This window comes from Strix aluco, chromosome 1 (genome assembly GCF_031877795.1).
Source record: "Strix aluco isolate bStrAlu1 chromosome 1, bStrAlu1.hap1, whole genome shotgun sequence".
NCBI lineage: Eukaryota > Metazoa > Chordata > Aves > Strigiformes > Strigidae > Strix > Strix aluco.
Window position 1 is genome coordinate 59,727,239 of NC_133931.1, and position 18,177 is coordinate 59,745,415.

Below are 18,177 nucleotides of genomic sequence, written 5' to 3' on the forward strand. Positions count from 1 at the left end.
TACAAACAAATTCCAAACCTAAAATGATTAAAAATATCTTTTGAGATCCAAACCAATTATTTTGGTGTTTTTTTTTTTTTTTTAAGTGACTTTATCTTCACATTAATTCTTGTGGTGTTCTTGACACCACACTTCACAGTATAATGTATAATAGGAATGAAAATTAATTATAAATGCACATTATTAGTTTGTTCATAGTGTGTTGAGAATGCTTTTCTGGTAAAGTTATAAATCAAAAGACATTGGCCAAGGCTCATTTCTTACAGTTGCCCTTGGTAGGATCCATTGTTCTAAAAACAGTACGTGTTAAAAATATTTTTGTCCGTGGAAAATGTCAGTTCAGCAGCTCTGTCAACATTTGGAACCTCTGCCTTTTTTTTCAGGAGGCGTCCTGGCTCTTGGGTGATCACGTTTCTGTTGCAGGTCTGTTTCATTCTGCAGCCCCAAAAGGCTTCAGCAGTGCTGAAATGAGGCAGAAAGTTTGTGCTGCCGCTTTCGCAGCCGGACGAAGTGCAGACAAAGCGGGTGCTCATTTCCCAGAGCGGCTTCCCCGGGCAGCGCTGGGCTTGCGGGTCTCTGTGTGGGTGCTGCCAGGCACCAGCCCCCGCCTGACACCGCGCCTTCTCCTCCCACCGCTGCGCAGAGCTCCCGCACGGGCACAGGCGCCTCTCTCCACCGTTTATTCTATGGAAACACCTGGTTTTTTTTTTTTTTTTTTTTTTGCCTCTCCTCCCTCCTCGCCCCCGCCCCCCCCCCCCCCGAATCCGCCGCTTTAAACAGGGGCCGGGTAGGAGGGACAGCAGCACTAGGGAGGCTGGGGGCAGCAGGGGGGCGGGGGTTTAGGCCCCTTGAGTAGGTCCCTGGCAGGTCTGTGCCTTGTCCCGGGAGAGCCGCGCCGCGGCCCCGGGGCCAGGAGAGGGGACCCCGGCCCCCAGCTTCCCCACCGCCAGCCTGGGGAAGGGGCCAAGGGAGGAGGTGTGGGTTTTGCAAGTGGAAGCAGGGCAGGCTGAGGAGCCTGGAAGGGCAAAACTGCAAAGCAGGGACCCCGCAAGTTCGGACTAGTTTTACGACTTTGCCTTCACACCTAGGGAGCTCAATTGATCGCGGCTTCTAGGACAAGTTGAGGCGGGGGGAGGAACATATAAAAAAAAATTCTTAAACTCTCTCCTTCAGCTCCGCGTTTCAAATGCAAATCGGGAGATAGATTTGGCTCCCGCCCCACCCCCTAGCCCGGCTCCTGATTTTTATCCAAAGGACTCCATCTGTATATCCTGTCAAGGAGGAGGAGGAGGGGGAGGAGAGGCGGGGGGGAGTGGGGCCGGTCAGGCTGCTGGCTCCCTGGATCCCTTTTCAATAGCCACCGCTGGGTCTTCGGGAGGTACAAAGAGTCGCGGTGCCTCCGCCGCCCGCCCTCGGACGGAGCTGGCAGCCGGCTCCGGCCGCCGAGCGGTGATATCCCCTGCCCAGAGCAGCATCCCCACCTCCTTTGCCTTCTTCCCTCCTCCCCCCTCCTTCCCTCCCTCCTCTTCCTCCTCCTCCTCCTCCTCCCGCAGCCACGATCCGCACCCAGTCGGAGCTGGGCTTGGCACCGGCACCCACTTCTCCCACCGTGTGCCCAGCGGCTGGCCGTGCCGCGCCGCGCCGCGCCGCGCAGGAGGGGGAGAAGGAAAAGGAGGAGGAGCAGCGGAGCGGAGCGGCGCGGCGGCGCTCCTACCTCCGCGGGTGCGGGCGAGTGCGCGGGTGGGCGCGCAGCCCCCATGCCAGGAGGGAGCCCCGCCACCAGCAGCCCGGCCCCCGCCCGGCAGCATCCCGCCAGCACTTCGCCGCGGAGGCACCGTCGGCCCTTGGGATTAAAATCCTCACTGCGCCGGGGCGCCGAGGGAGAGGGGGAGCAGGTAAGTGCGGCTGCACCTGTGCCTTCCCTTGCTTCCCTCTCTCCCCTCCCCTCCCCTCCCCTCCTCTCCTATGTAGGCAGAGGGGGATCGGAGTAGTTGCAGGAGAGGGCGGTGTGCGGCTCGTCTCCCCCCGCCCCGTGCCCCCGAACTGCCGCCGCTCGGCCGCGGGCCGTGGCTCGGCGGGGGCAGCCGGGCGGCGCGGCCGCGGGCGCAGCGGCAAGTTCCGTTCTCCCAGTGCTCGGGGGCGGCCGCGGGAGCACCGGTACCAGCCGGGGAGGGGAACCGCGGAAAGTAAGAGCACTAACGCTATATGCGAGTGTGCACCTTCTGAAAAAATAAGAGAACAATAGCATCTCTCTGACTCTTTGGAGAAGTCTCACAGAGAAGCGGGGAGGTGAGGTGGGGGAAGGGAGGGCCTCAGACTTCTGCAAAATGTAGGCAGCACTAAGTCCTGACTACCTCAGTCCTTTATGCCACACCAGAGCGGCTGTCTTGCTTGATCCGAGTCCGGCAGTGATGCTACAGAGCAAAAGATTACTGAGGCCAGAAAATTTCCTGAGTTATTTCCCAGAGCTTTCCTCCTTTTATGTCAAGGATGTTCTAGAGTTTGCAAATGTTGAAATGATGGGAGCTTATTTCTTTCATTAGTATTCAGCTGGTAAGGCTAGCTCTGCAGTGCTTGGCTGATACTGACCCTTCCCCCTCCGCCCCGTCCCCCCATCTATCCACATATCCACGCACAGGCATGTCCTGCTTTCCTATAATAGGTTGTGTGCACCGGTAGCAAGTCGTTTGTGACCTGGATCCTCAGACTTCTGGTTGCTAAATGCAGGAAAAAATATCCCTTTTTGAGATAAGATTTAGCCTTTACACTCATGCTCTCAAAAGGTGAGGTAGTTCAGGTGAGCCAGGATCCTGCAAGCGACATCTTCCCCAGCAAATCGGGGCATTTAGGGAGGGATGGGAGACTGAGACTAGTGAGGCACTCTGATTCTGGGAACTGAAGTGTTGATACTTTAATCTTTTCCCATTGCAAGGATAAAATCTTGTGTTCTGATAGATAACTTCTCAAGTCAAAGTAGAGACTTGAAAGGGCAGCGCATACTTTATAGTCTCTCTAACAAGACATACTGCCTTGCCATTTTTCATCTAAAACATAGGTGATTGTACAGCTTTGCAGAAAATAAATCGCTTTTCCAGGACAAATAAGTAAATACATAAAGGAGCCGAACTCTTAAGAATGCCAGTTTCTGAACCAGTCTCTCCTTGACAATGATGTGTAACTTTACTTTTCTACCCTTATTAAATTTATTGTTTCCCTGTTACATTACGTGAAGTTTGCAGGGAATTGTTACCGGTGAAAGTTAGATATTTATTCTGTTTCTAAAAAAGATAGTTCTGCATAATCTCAGGTGAAGAGCTATTTAGATGGGCAATAGCATGAAAGTTGCGTAAGTAAATTGTTTACTTGGAATATAGCTTCTGAAGGTACAACAGGTCAACAGATAAAGATCAGTTGGGAAATGATGCTGATTTGCTTTTAGCAATATTGTAAGAGTTTTAAAGATGCAAAAGTGAAGTGAGGATGTTTAGAGATAATACAACTGTGCCTCATTAGAGCTAGTTCAGTGCAACCAGTGTGTTATCATCTTTGGGGGAAAAAAAAGAACAAAAATCCCACTAAACAAATCCAGAGGAACTATCTAGGGACCAAATGTGACATCCTGTTTAAAGTCCTTGTGCACACTTTTTAGCTCTCCAACCTGCAACTGCCAGGGGATCTAATCTAGACACACTTCTTTTTTAGGGTCATGAAGAAAGGCTAAGTAAGATTTAAAAAACAATTGCAAAAAAATCCACAGCAAAGTGAGAAGAACAAAGGAGCTAAAAGCTGATTCTGACAACTTTTAAGTATGTCAAATATCTTGGGTTTGAGTACTTAATATAGATTAAAAACTACCTGGAATCTTAGGGAAATATCAAAGGTAATCTGAGCTACCACTGCATGTTAGAAGTGTATATCAGTTAACGTGAATAAAAATACAAACATCAGTAATGTAGACTGTTTTCTTGCAAAAAGCCATTAAAGACTGCAGTTTTAATCAGAGGGTGTTTCACAGTTATAATGGGAAACTTTACTGTAATTAAAGGCTGATGGAGGTCATTAGAATTGTGTTAAGAGTCAGATGACAGCCTCACAACTCTCATAGGTCTACTTTTATTGATTTAATAGCAGAGCACTCTTGATTATTTGTTATTGATTTAATAGCCAAGCATTCTTATCTTTCTATATAAAAGGGTAACTATAAAGCATTTGTGTAACTGCAGATCATCCATGAATTATCTGATGAGAATGGATATAGCATCCATGTAGATCTTCGCCTATCCTGTGTGTATAACTGTGTGCATGTGCATGTTGTGTCCATATTTTTCTGTTTCTTCAGCAGAGACTTGACTGAAGAAAATCATTATTAATGCAAAACCTTAGGCTGTTCTACTCTAAGTTAAAGTCCTACTTTGCTATAAACCTAGCTAAGCCTTTTCTCAAAAGTATTCAACTCACAAATTTACTTCAGTGTGCAATGAAAATAGAAAATATTTTAAACTTCAAATGGTTTGCAGATGAATATGCTGCTTAGGAGTCAGTTTTAGTGACAGGCTGGCTAGTAAGTTTCTGTCTATGTTTTCGGCTATTGGCTTCTGATGTGTTCAGCAGTTCTTCAGTGAAGGCCTTTCTTGAGCCATTCAGTTTCTTTTAGTTTATCATGCACATTTTTTTTCATGTACACTTTCATGTTACTACTGGGTATTGTTTTCTCGTGGCAATAAAAATCATTAAATTCTAGCTGAGGAAGGGTGCATAAAATAGATGATGGTTACTTCGGTTCTTCCCATCAAACCAGGCTTAACTCTAAGCAGTAATGCAGGAGTGCCTCCTCTGGGAATTCAGCGGTTCTGCAAGAAAGTCATCCCTAGGTATTACGTGAAGTTCCTCAGCTTGAATGAGGCTGCAGAAACTGAGCTTGTGGAAATTTAAATATTTAACTTGATTGGTCACAGATATACAAATACTGCTAGCGTTTCTTTTCAATAACTGATCAAATTAGCATAATCCTTTCCAGCAACTTAGATCTATAAAATGTGTCATAGCAAGGTGAAAATCCAACAAAGCACTTTCACATGGAGAAAGTTATGTTAAAAAAATTTAAATGTTTCTTTTGTTAATTTTTCTTAGGGGAAAAAAGAAACCTATCAACAACCTAAACAACTTAGCACTCTAGCCACATACAATCTTATGATCAACTGCAGAGCAATATGAAAGACCAAAAGCTGTTGCTTGGTTTTCTTTACACATTTTTTTGAATCTGTATCATTTATTGAAGTGTGCCTAGTGTTTTTCTATTGTCTCATCAGGTCCTTCCACCTGAGTCAGAGGGTATTGGAGCCAGTTTAGTGTAACAGCACCATATGTTTGGAGTAGTGATAGTTTTTTGCTTGATAACCAGATGCAGACTGCAGGATGTGCACTACATTTACAGATCTCCCATGTGAATATTTAGGCCAGTTAGCGGCAGGAGGTTGTGGTCTGTAGTTGTAATGTCATCTGGCACAGGGAGTTAATAGGTTTCATTGTACTGCCTTGACTTGCAGAGCTTCATTTCATGGAAGGGTCAGTCCCCACCTCACTTGCTCCAAGGCACCCTCCTTTTTTCCTTTTTTTTTCCTTCCCTGAAAATATGATAACCAGACGTTGCGATAATTAGACATGTTATCTTCTATAAATCCTTTGTCTCAAGGATCACAGAGTTCCTGTGCCTGTGAAGGAGTCTCCCATGATATTTAGGGTGTGTGACAGAGAGGAACTGCAGGCTCATAACAAAGGGGAATTTTCTCTGCCATGGAAAGTGACACCCTTTCCAATGGGCATTGTAAAATTGAATGTCAAAACATAAATATTTCAGTGAGGGTAGTTCAGCTGTCAAGGGGCTCACCTGCTGATTCCACTGTGTTTAAGGGATCAAGGTTCAAGATCCAGTGGCAACAGTCACCCTCAGAATTATCTCAACACTCAAGGTCTTATTTTATTGAATGACTAAAGTAGAGGGAAAAAAACCCAAACAAGGGATAACTGTGCACTATTGACCAAGCTAAAGCAAGATTTACTAGCAGATGTCTGGGCTGCACTTTCAGAGATTGGGGTCCAGGTTTACACGGTAGATTTTGCAATGCTATCAAAAATTGAAGCAATGTTGATGAGAGGAGAACAAGGGGGGGGTGGGGTGGGGGTGGGCACAGGGAGAAGAAATGCCATAGGAGTTCAAAACTTCATTCTAAGATTTCAAAATCGACAAATGTAATCCAGACTGGAGGAGTTTAGTAGTGGAAAAGGTTTTGGATTTCCACTTCTTCCTGAAGAATTTTGTACATTGGAAAGACCTTAGGACCATATACGGTGAAGGACAAAATTCCATGTTAGATTGAAGAGGTTGACAGGGAAATTATGTGGTTCATAGATTATGATGGCACTGTGACACTGGTAGCAATGTGTGAGTGGAAGTCTGCAGGAATTTGCATTTTGACTGTAAAGGTTAGGTGGTACAAAGATGATCTCAAGACCCTTCAGCAAATGGCCCTACAAGGCTGGGGAAATCTCAGGGGTGGGGAAAGAGGGCTTCCATGAGGATATCTAGGAGACTGAAGATGTGTTTTGTCCATATCTACTGGTGCTCACTGCTACACACAAACAGCAAGGACTAGTCTTGATGTGTTGTTTTAGAAATTATGGAGCAAAGCAAAATATTCAGAGAGATTTTCAGTGGGTGTAAATTACCCTTAATTGCTTGCAGTGAGGGGAACTATTCCTTAAAGCTGAGGATCTTATTCATGATCTGAATGTTTTCAACAAATCAAGATTGTCCCTCAGAGACAGTGCATAATAGTGTCTTTTTGACACTAGCAGATTGTTTTGGCAAAGTAGAGTAGTAACATTTTTCAGATCAGCAGTGTTCACCAGAACACTTCTGCTACTAGACTGTGGCTTAAATATAGTTCCATTTCTATACAGCAGATGGGAGAAAATGTAAGTTTTATGGTATATATTGAATAAGGAGGTTATTATTTTTTCAAATGTATATTCTTCAGTCTGAATGTTTTATATATCAACCAGCTATTTAAGAACACAAACACGAGAGATTAGATATTTAGTGGATATTATTTATGTATTTGTTTTGGATTCTTATAGCTGTTCACATAGACAGCACGTTACTGCTCTGGCAAGACATACTACATGCACAGTCCAGATCACAGAACATACTCGTTGAATTACACACTGTTTTTTATACTTTATATTTTTCATATTTGTGATTGTCAGGACTATATGAAAGTAAATTGGGAATACAAGTTTAGAAGAGAAAGGTAGAGCCTAGTGCTTTAAATATACCAGCAGACAATTTTGTTTTTAAAGCTTAAATTACTTTTTATGTAGGCAAAGCTTGAGTGAGGAGACATGATTGCATTTTGTCCCTGTTTGGGGAGGGGATTAACATTTTGGAGATCCAGAAATAAGATGTAAAGGTGCACTTCTGTCTTAGGGTAATTAATGACATCAATTACAAGTGCAAATATGGTTCAGTTCTGTGTACTCTGAGTTCTGTTTGTGAAGAAAGTGATACCATTTTATAAAAGAACATCTTTAAACACAAAATACAAAATGGTTGCAGGTCAGTTTTGCCTTCACTTCACACTCAAGCTTGTAAACACAAATGACAGAGAAGGCACTGGAATCAGAGCACTGCATTCCCTCTATTGCTGTCAGTGTTAGTCACATCCACTGCTGCAAGTGCAACCCTGAACACTGAAGTTATGCCTTGAGGAGGATAAAAAAACCCAACAGCACCTTTTAGTTTTCAGTTTTATGAATGCTGTGATGTTGCTTATGTGGACTTGTGGACTCCATACTTGAGGACCTCACAGAGCAGGTGATGTTGAAGTGCTAGTTACGCTTGGGCAGAAATATATATATATATATATTTTAAATCAATATAAATATGTATATCTAGATCAGTAAAAAAGGTAATGAAATGCAATTTAATAAATAATTATTCCCAAAACAGAAAAGATTTTTAAATACCAGACACTTTTACTCTTTCTTTGGGAAGTATCACACTCAAAAGGCAATGTGCTGAAAGAACTATAAATAAAAACCTAAAAAAAAAAGGGCTCTAAGAGGAATATGAAGCCTTATCCTGAAGAAGGGGAGGAAGGGAGGGAAGAATGTTTCAGAGTAGAAAGTGCTGCCACACCACTGAATAAAAATAATTGGAATTCTGGAGACTGTGTTGTTTAAGCATTTGAGAATGAGTAAACGACAACAGTTTTGGTTGGTGGTTTGTTTTTTTTTTTTTTTTTTCCAGGGGGTGTGAGTATTCTGCTTTTCATCAGATTGTGCTGTCTAGCATATGGACTGTTTTTCAGTTGGTATTTTGGGTGCATTTTTCAGTTCTGTGCTGTGGTGTGTGGCTGGGGACCATGGCACTCCATATGGTGGCTTTCATACTTTCCTGCAGGTGTAAAAGAAAGGATATAAGAGAACACTGTTCGAGATAAAGGTTAGAGCAATTCTAGGTTTGAAATGTCTGCTCAGAGCAAGAACAAGACATTTTGAACTGCTTCGTGGAAAGACTATAACATATTGTAAATGTTTTACTGACATTTCTTAAGAAAATCCATTTCATATTTTTATCTCTGTTAAATAACAATCTGCTGCCTCTTTGAAATAAACTGACAGTTTATCAATATCAGATGTCTTTAACCTGATGTAACTTAGACACAGAGAGGGAAAGTAAAGGGTGAATAAACAGCCTGTACTACAAACAACACTTATTTTATTTGAACTGAGCAGTAGGAAGTGAACATATCACCAAGGAAGCACAGCTACTTTCCTTGACACTCGTGGCAATGCTCTCAGTAATTACTACGGCATATAGTCATGATTCACCCAAAGGACCAGATCAAAACTGGACTATGACTAGTTGAGATTAATAATTTTAAACTATGCTCTGCTAGCGAGGATGATGCTTGCGTGTTAATCCCGCTGCAAAAAGAATCTTGGTCCATGTTGGAGAGATGCCTGTTACAACTATAGTATCACATTTTGGAAATTAGGGTCTTTAGGTAAGACATTGCCTATTCTCTTTGTTTTGCCTGTAGGGAGACACTGGATTTTCACATATGGAAGCTTTCAAATTGCTGCTGCTTAGCAAACATGCTCAGTGGGTTTGTGGTTTATCCCACCAGTCTCTAAGTAAAGCCTTTCTGGTGCAGGGCAGTACCACAGAAGGGATTACTATAAAAAGGCTTTAAATACAGTCTGTAATCAGAAGAGCTTTTTATTTGTTTCATGTTTCTGCCCTCTAGGTACCTTTGGCAGAACAATGCATAGGCATTCTGTAGCTAAAAGAGCCTGACATACTGAAAACAGCAGAGATCACATTTCACTCAGTTTTAATAGTAGTGGGTAGGGATATAATGATAATCTATCTAGAGCATTTAATGTGTATGTGATTTAATGTCTAGCCTTTTTAGATTAATTAAATGTAGAAAGGATGAAATCTTTCTTCCATGGCTTCCTAAGTAGTAGCGGTTTACTCCAAATGAATGCCTTATTATCTGTTTTAATTTCATCCTCATTTTCACCTTGTGTTTGGCACATCTTAAATTCTTGTCTGCTTCATTGCTCCCTCAGACAAGGAGGATGTGTATTTCAGAGAAAGCATTGCTTACCTGGGGATAGTGCAGGTGATTCCCCTTGAAAGGCAAAGCTACTTTTAGTTCTGACTGATAGAACTTATACTTTTAAAAACTTTATATACTAAGTATGAGTTTTTACTTGACCAGAGAAGGCTCACAATTGTAAAAGGTAGAAAAAAAGACTTGTTTAATTATTCAAGGTTTTGTGGGGGGCTTTTTGTAAATGATTATTTTTTTTTGTGAGTTCTACTAGTTATTAAATGATCAAGATTTTGAAATAAAAAGAGACAAGATGCACAAAAAGACAAAAATGGTATGTGTTAGTGCTGAAAAATCATTCGTCATTAAATCAATGTTTCATTAAAAAAACACAAAATCATATTATTCTCTGATTTTTCTGAACATATTTTTGTATAAGTATCTAAACTAGTGTAACATACTTCTTACCGTACCTGACATTTGCTTTAGGAATGTAGTAAAAAGTGAGGAGACTCTGAGAGCTTTTTAGCAGGTCAGATTCAGATCAGAACAAATCATAACATCTGGTGTACTGTGACTAAGAATCAATCAGATTGTTCCGATTCATCTTATACTCCTTTATTTTACTTTTCAGTTATATGGAAGAGAGTTAAGCTAACATATGTCCTTGCCATTAATATAACTTCCAGCCTGTAGCTGGTTTGTCATTATATCATGGTAATGGCAAGTAAAGCAGACTGTAGCAGGCAGAGGAGGAAAAATCAAACCAAATAACTGTAAATAACTACACTTGCTTTAAAGAGAAATAAATTCAGCATTTGTACTGGGGAAACTGGTGTATTAACAGAACAGTCATGAGAAAACTTTATAGCTATAAATACAGCTGTATCAGCAGTAGTAATGACATCCAAGGAATACTCTCTAAACTCTCAGAGACTTATTATGTAAACTCAACTGTGTTGATGATGAGAAAAATAATAAATGAACATGTTTGATACATTATGTGAAAGCTGCAAAGAATTTGCATTCTTTTTTTTTTAAAAAAAGAAGTTCTGACAACAGTTCTTGTCTTTTTCCCATTTAGGTACCTATTACACCATTTCTTTGGTGAAGGCTATTCAGAAGTGGTGACTTCTTCCAATCGACCACTCCACAAATTATTATCTCTGGACTCCCAGCTGACACCCTGCCGGAGGCTAGAGCTACTGAGACAACTGGAATTGTGCCCGCTCTCATCAAGGTTTTTTCTTTCACGGGAAAAAAAAAAAAAAAAAAAGATGAAGTTGGGCAAAGTGGAGTTCTGCCATTTTCTGCAGATACTAGCTCTTTTCCTGTGTCTTTCTGGGATGAATCAAGCAGAGGTCTCAAGGTCCAGGTCAAAGCCCTACTTTCAATCAGGGAGGACGAGAACCAAACGCAGCTGGGTGTGGAATCAGTTCTTTGTGCTGGAAGAATACATGGGTACAGACCCACTCTATGTAGGAAAGGTAGGGGATTTAAACAAACTTTGGAGGGTGCAGATGTTTGCTTTTTGATGTGTTTATATAGTGCAACCTGAAAATTGTAATTCTGTCAACATGGTTAACTTAAGCCAGGTTGGAACAAAGTTTCGTAGTTTGAAAAAGAAAAATGTTTAGCACTTGAAAACAGCAACATATTACGTTCCTGATTTCTCTTGCAATTTTCTTTAAGAGCTCTAAATATTAGCTATGCTTCTTTAAAGGGGTATGATAATGAAAGTGTTTTACCACCACTGATACAAAGAAAATATTTTATTACTAGTATTAGATGTATTTTTTTACATAAGAATAGAGAAACATAATTATGAATATTCTTTTATAAGAGTTAAAAGCTAGTCCCAGAAAATAGAAGTTCTGTGCTATGTTGTTTGCTCCCTAAAAATCAGCACTACTGAAGGCAAGAGAGAAAGAATCAGGCATCTGAGGGTGTGACAAGTAAAAAGGAGGGCATGTCTGCATTACTGCTTTGCTTTGACGTTGCCTGACAGATTGACACCCTGGGGGCCTTGCTGCCCTCAGTGCATAACATAGCCTTGTGGCTTTACCTTCCTTCTGATGGGCACCAGGCCAGTGCAGAGCAAGCCCTTACATCAGGGCATCTCAAATGGCTCATTTTGCATGCCCACCGCTGCATGTGGAGTGGAGCACACTGAGTACAGCTGTGAATCTGGGCCTTAGCTCATTCGCTGCCTTGTGCTGGTGGGCAATACACTTCTTTCAGCAGTTATGAAGGAAAAAAGCCCACAAACAAATAACCCTCTTGGTTTCTATGTAACGTTTATGTGTAATCATCTTATTGAAAGAAAACCCCATTTTTCTACCTAATATCAGAATCAATAAATAGAGTTTCTCATTAAAATATAGCAAATGCATAGAAAACAAGGGAGTGACAGCTTTTGGCAAAATGGCATGCTTACAGGAAAGGAGATGAAGTAATCTGAAATCCACCGCTTCAAATATACGAGTGCAATGAATTTCAGCTTACTAATTCATCCTACTGAGACAAAAACCTTGATGTTTATGTTAACACAGTTAAGCACTTAGAATTTAATCGTGCCAACTGAATAATCAAGTTAAATGCGGAACTACTCTCATGATTACAGCTATGGTTGTGTTTAGGTGCTTTTCTGAACTTGGGCTGGTACTTTGCACAATTGAGCAAAGAAAGATGTGCTACAGTCAGAAACATCATCTCTTATTACAGCAGTCCTGAAAGTTTTTAAGTTTTAGATTACGTAGCAGTTTCCATTCTGATGCCATGCAGCTGCTGCTTGGCTTTGTGAGTTTTGTCTTTTAGACAAATTTGTTCTCAGATTGGAGCTTCTCTTGTGCCTCTGGAAAATGGCATATTTGGCATTCTTGCCCACTGGTGAAAAAGGAAGTGTGGCTCTCAAATTAGAATTTCTCTCCTGGAAAAGAAGTGTCTTTAAATACTCGACTGAAGACTGGTTTTGGTCTATAGCAATTCTCATATTCATTCAATTGTTATGTTATGGCCAAAGATGCTGTGGTAGCACTAGAGTACATGATATTTGCATGTATATGGTTATTTTTAGCTTCACAGTCTGCTCTTTCCTGTCCTTTACAGAAGTCCTAGCATTCACAAGCAGATATCTTCTGAAAAGCAAACCTTTTTTTCTGAAACAGTCTGTGCCCAGCCTACTTTTGTATCAGCAGTATGAATTGTTGGCTCTGGAACTCACATTTGTACCAGCAATTCATTTTGTAAGAAAAACAGATAAAAATTTGCACTTGCAAAAGGAAGCCCATCTTCCTGGAAACAGAATCCTTGCTGAGCATCTTATAAGATAAGATGAGCCCAGTTCCTAACCTTCTCACTGGAGAGGCTTTTTATTGTGTGGTTCCTGAGGTGCAATCATGACCAAAGCTGCATTCCCACGCAGGGGAGCAAAAAGGTGAAGAAGTGATTTTCTTTCTGTATGTTAACATATTATGTGTAGCACCACTCTGAAGTGAACAGCAGTCACCTTCCTCCCCCTCTTCTTCCCTTAAAAATATTGCCGTTCTTGTTTCAAATCCTTTCAGGAGGGTAGGGACTGAGAAGACTGAGATTTGGATAGGAAGGTTGGGGGGTTTTTGTTGTGGTTTTTTTTTTTTTTTTTTCCTTTTCCCTTGGTGAAGAATCTACATCAAGCAAAGGGCTGGCATAACTCACTTCTCTCATCAAGTGAAGTGCAAGCAGCAACCAGACTCTGCCTCATGTTCTGCAGAGTGCTCTGCTCCTGGGGAGGTCAGTTCTGCACTGCCTTTCGTTCAGGATGCTTTGCAGGGTGCCAATCTAACTGTACATCCAGAAACGAGGAACCTTCCTCCAGATTTTAAGGGCTGTGAGATAAAAATGCTTCAGAAACACTCAGGCAAATGGATCTGCAATAGGGAATATTTTCTCCCCACCACTATTCAATTTTACAAAGCCCTAGGCAATTCTGTTTGGAAGGCAGCATTCGATGAATGTTAGGGTTACACAGCAAATCATTCAAGAGTCATGAAATACCAATGTTAATTCTGTGTTCAGCATTAACTCTGTCCTCCTGGGTGTGTGCATTCTGACACTTTAATTACATGATCATGCAGGGTAAAATCCTATTCCTTTTAAATAATGTAACAGAATTCCTGTTCACCTCAGTAAAACGAGTCTTTCACCTAAAATAATTTTTCAATGTTTCCATGTGTCTTTCACAAGACTTCAGATCCATACCTGAGGTATATGACAGTATTCCTTCTTGCATCCTTGACATCCATTTATTGGCAGAATATTTTTTGTTGTTTTTCAGAAAAATGTATTTACTTTCTTAAGGTGGCAGGGGCCTGTTTCTCACATTGCTTTGGAGAAACCTCTGGTCCATCAGTTTTACACTAATAGGAGTAAGAGGTGACTGAGGTTTTTTTGCCCTTTTTTTTTTTTTTTTAATGTAGGTCTTTCTTTTCCATGGTACAAATTTTAATCATCTTGGATTTAATCCTGAGTAATTCTGAGTGCCTCTTGGGAGGTGCTTAACATGTAATCAGATTGTGGACTGAACCATATACAATTTTTTTCTGTCTGTCAGCACAGCATATGTTATGTTCACTTAAAGGGCTGAAGCATTTAACTGTTTACCCCATTTACCTGTTTGGATAGGCACTATTATCTTCCAGACATATATATGTATATATGGATATACATTTGCAAAAGGGGTGCAGTTAAAGTAAAACTTTAACATTTTGCTGATTTTTTTTTTTTTTAGTTGTTTTTTACATAACTGTCAGACATCTAGGGTTTGTTTTGGGTTGTGGATTTGGGTTTTTTTGTTGCTGTTGTTTTTTGGTTTTTTTTTAAATTTTATTTCATTTTATGTGTTCTGCTGCAAGAGTGTCAGTCTCCTCAAAAGCGTTATAATGACACAAAGACTCAGTAATCCTTTCATTTTTCTTATATAAAAAAAATTTAAAAAAAAATCAAAAGAAGCCACAAATAAACCTGAAGAAGTGAAACAAGGCTGTGATCTCTATGTGAGATGCTGATTGATGACTTGCTTCACTGTTTTCTTTTGGATCCAAACCAGAGCACTTCTTCCAACAGCTCTAAATTTAGGTATAGTTAAGGACAGTTTCAAGCTCTTTGCTGAGTTCAACTCTTTTTTTTTTTTCCCCCTGAAACCTCACTAAGATATGAAGAACTGAAAAAAAAAAGAGAAAAAGTCATAGGCTTGATTGAGCACAAACCTAAGAAGCTGATATTTAACTCTGAGAGGCTCACTGGTACTTCTCAAAAATAACACTTGGAAATTGTAAGGTGCCCTGCATGTAGTTTTTATTTATAACATATGGGGAAAGAAAGCATAAATCTTAACCTTCATTTTCTAGGTGGTAAAATCAATAAAAAAATGTTAAATAAGTGGACTAAGATCATGTAGTTTGTTAGAGCTCACAGTCATGGCCTTCCAGTTCCAATTTACCTGCCTCTTTGTTTCTCTTCTAAGCATTTTAAGATAAAAAGGCTTGTTGAATTCAATTTTCAAACATGGACCTAAGTGCATAAAAGCTAATATTTGCATTATTATTTTATGGAGTAGCACCAAATGAGTGAAACATTAAAAAAATTGCAGTGAACCTAAACATTTCCTAGAAAATTGGTGCATTTAAGAGAATATACAGGTTTCTGCCAAGGCAAGGTGGGGAAAGGGTTTTTCAAGCAGCAGAATAACAAGAAGTGTATGTTATTGTTGGCATAGAGAGTGCGTTGTTTTTTCCAGCCTCATCATTTTGGAGGGAAGGAGGCCGGACAAGGAAGGACATTGGGTTTTTTTGTGTGTATTTTTTGTTTCTCAAAGGTGTTGGTGAATGTGTCAATAGGATGACAGAATTATTCACATATGATTTTTATCTGTGGTGTGACCTTATATCAAGCCATACATATGTAGTCTGAGGTTAGACTCTTTTTCTAGATCATAGCCTGACACTTTCAGATGTGGCTGATGACTTTTTGACTCACTTGGATAATCAGTGTGTTTACTAAAATACATTAAGACTGTGAGTACCTGGAAATGCTGGCCACTCAGTCAAATTCAGACTGATATGTGGGAATATCAGCTGCTGAGAAACTGAGGGAATGTCATCTGTGATGAAAGAGCTGAGGAATTCTGTACAGAAATTAACCCAGATAGCTTTTCTTCTTTCTAGAAACTACACTACAACAGTTTTATTGGCACTTTGGGAAATGGAGAGGAGATGGGGTGAATTTATGAAGGCTAAGTGTAGGTAAGAGGCTAGGCTGCCTCATTTTCAGATAATGGAGCAGGAGGTGAGTCAGATGCAATTTTCTGAAGGGCTCTGTCCTTCCCACTGCCTCCAGAGGTAACCCATGGGGACCTGTGCTCTCTGTTCAGCCTTGACCTGGGGTCTCACCCCTCCAAGCGTCCTGCGCTAGATAAATGTTCATGCCTGCTCTGCAAGTAAGCTCCTGACTGAGAGTAGCTACAGCTCTGCACAGATTTTTTTATTATTATTTTTTTTCCCCCCAAGTACTTTTGGGAATAAAAATAAATAAAAAAAGCAACAGCAAACTCAACCGAAATCAACTATTCCTCATTGGTCTTTGTGGACACTATGTGAAAAACAAGATGGCAAAACTCAGAGAGAAACTTCCCCTTTGTTATATTTTTTTCTCCTTTTCTATTTATGTTATCTTTACTTTTAGCATAATCTTTGAAGCACTGTTGTTTTATATATTCTCAAAAGGCCATTTATGAAAGTAAAAAAGCAAATCTGCTGTATTTCTGATATTTATCTATCTCAGGAACTCTTTGTTGTTCTGTGCTATAGAAATTGATAACAGCTGGCCTTTTAAGTATAACGGGACATGCCATTCCTGTTAATGGTTTTCTACCACAAATGCTGCAAATGAAACAAATGAACAGACAAAATAGTCAAGTCCTGTTTACCTGCTTTGTGGATTGAATAGTTCTTGGCAAAGGGATACTTCAACTGTACAACAGTGGTATGAATTTACCATCTCAGTTTATACTGCGCAGTCACTAGTAGCACACTTTTCTTCACTGGATAGTCACTGTGGTCTTTGTGTTGTTCCATGCTTTACTTTATTTGGATTACACCAAATAACTGAGAACTGATTGACAAACTGAATGTTTCCTATTTAGCATGCAGGGCTAAAATGTCTCTGGGGAGAATGGTGAGATTAAGGCACACAGGAAGAATTATCCAAAGGGATAACCTAATATCTACTACTTTTTCCTGGTTGATTTCATTAGCCTGCACAGCTATAGTGTAATTTCCTCTTTCCCTCGTTATAGGAAGTCATCTTCTCACATAGCTGAATGGATACAGAAATGGGTTTTATGCTGGGGATTTAAAGTGATGACAATTTCACATGCTCAAGCACTAAAAGACAATTTGTATGTAATTTCATTATTAGAAGTGATAATAGAGTTGAGACACTTACGGTTGGATATTGAACCAGAACATGCAGCTTTTTGATCTTTTAGTATAATATAGAACATTGATCCTTAACATGTGGCATTACAGAAGAGGAAGGTTAGTGAAGGTGATGACAACATCTGTAAATTATGTAGCCCTCATCGCAGCTTTTTATTCAATGGCACAGCCATGCTATTTATATAATCCTGTAATACCAGTTCTGTATTTCAGTAGACTAATAAACTACCTGCAGTGCTCTGCTCTGAATTTCTTTTGAGTATTATTTAAAACTATATTTTATAGGTCTTTGACAAAATAAAAAAGCTAATTTTGCAATGATATGTAGATGCAAGTCTCCTGTATGCTTGTCTGATTATCAGAAAATGCCTTCTTTTCATGAGAGCATGAGATTTACAGTTTTCATGTCAGTCAAGCTCATGCTGCTTCAGCTGACTTTTTTTTAGCCATGTTCTAATGTTCCTTCTCCTTTTCATCTGCTGAGTTTGTTTTTAGTCCTCTAGTTCATGCTATTGGCTGTCACTCAATATCCAATTTACCTCTGTCGTCTACTCTCACAGTTGTGTATTAATGACGTTAGAAATGCAGCACTGTAAAACTAGGACTACCAAGAACTGTATCTGCATTATTCTAGGGCTAAGGAAGTGCAGTCATGAACCAAATTCCCACTGTGCTAGGCATAGTGCAAGCAAGAACAACCCTTGACCTGAGGCAGTGGTCTTGTAAAATAAGAGGCAATAGCAGATTAAGAAGCAATGACAGAATGCAGAGAAATATGGAGATGTTAGTCCACATCCTGAAAATATCTTGAGAACAAAAGCTCACTATTGTTCTTTGCTATGAAGATAGAATATAATTTATTCTGAAAATGAAAATCATGCAATATTTTTAAATGTTAGGAACATATAACAGGGAGTTCTTCCTGCCTTTATTTTCCATCCCTTATGGTTGACAAGTTAGTTGACATTCATAAGTGCAGATCTATTTGATATCCGTGTTAGTACAAGGCTACTTCTTCTTTTAGACCAGTGAAGATAAAGGATATTTTTCCACTCTTTTCTAAAGATCAAAATGCATAT

General features: G+C 40.3%; 1 protein-coding gene across 1 annotated transcript in view; it reads left to right on the plus strand.

Annotated features, from left to right (window-relative positions):
- The first annotated feature begins 1,379 nt into the window (after nucleotides 1-1,379).
- CDH7 (cadherin 7) overlaps nucleotides 1,380-18,177 on the plus strand; it is an 82,495-nt gene continuing 65,697 nt past the window's right edge. Inside the window, exons 1-2 of the mRNA XM_074822718.1 lie at nucleotides 1,380-1,895; nucleotides 10,708-11,110. Of these exons, the coding sequence (XP_074678819.1) occupies nucleotides 10,901-11,110 (210 nt within the window). The 5' untranslated portion in view covers nucleotides 1,380-1,895; nucleotides 10,708-10,900. The remainder of the gene's footprint in view (nucleotides 1,896-10,707; nucleotides 11,111-18,177) is intronic.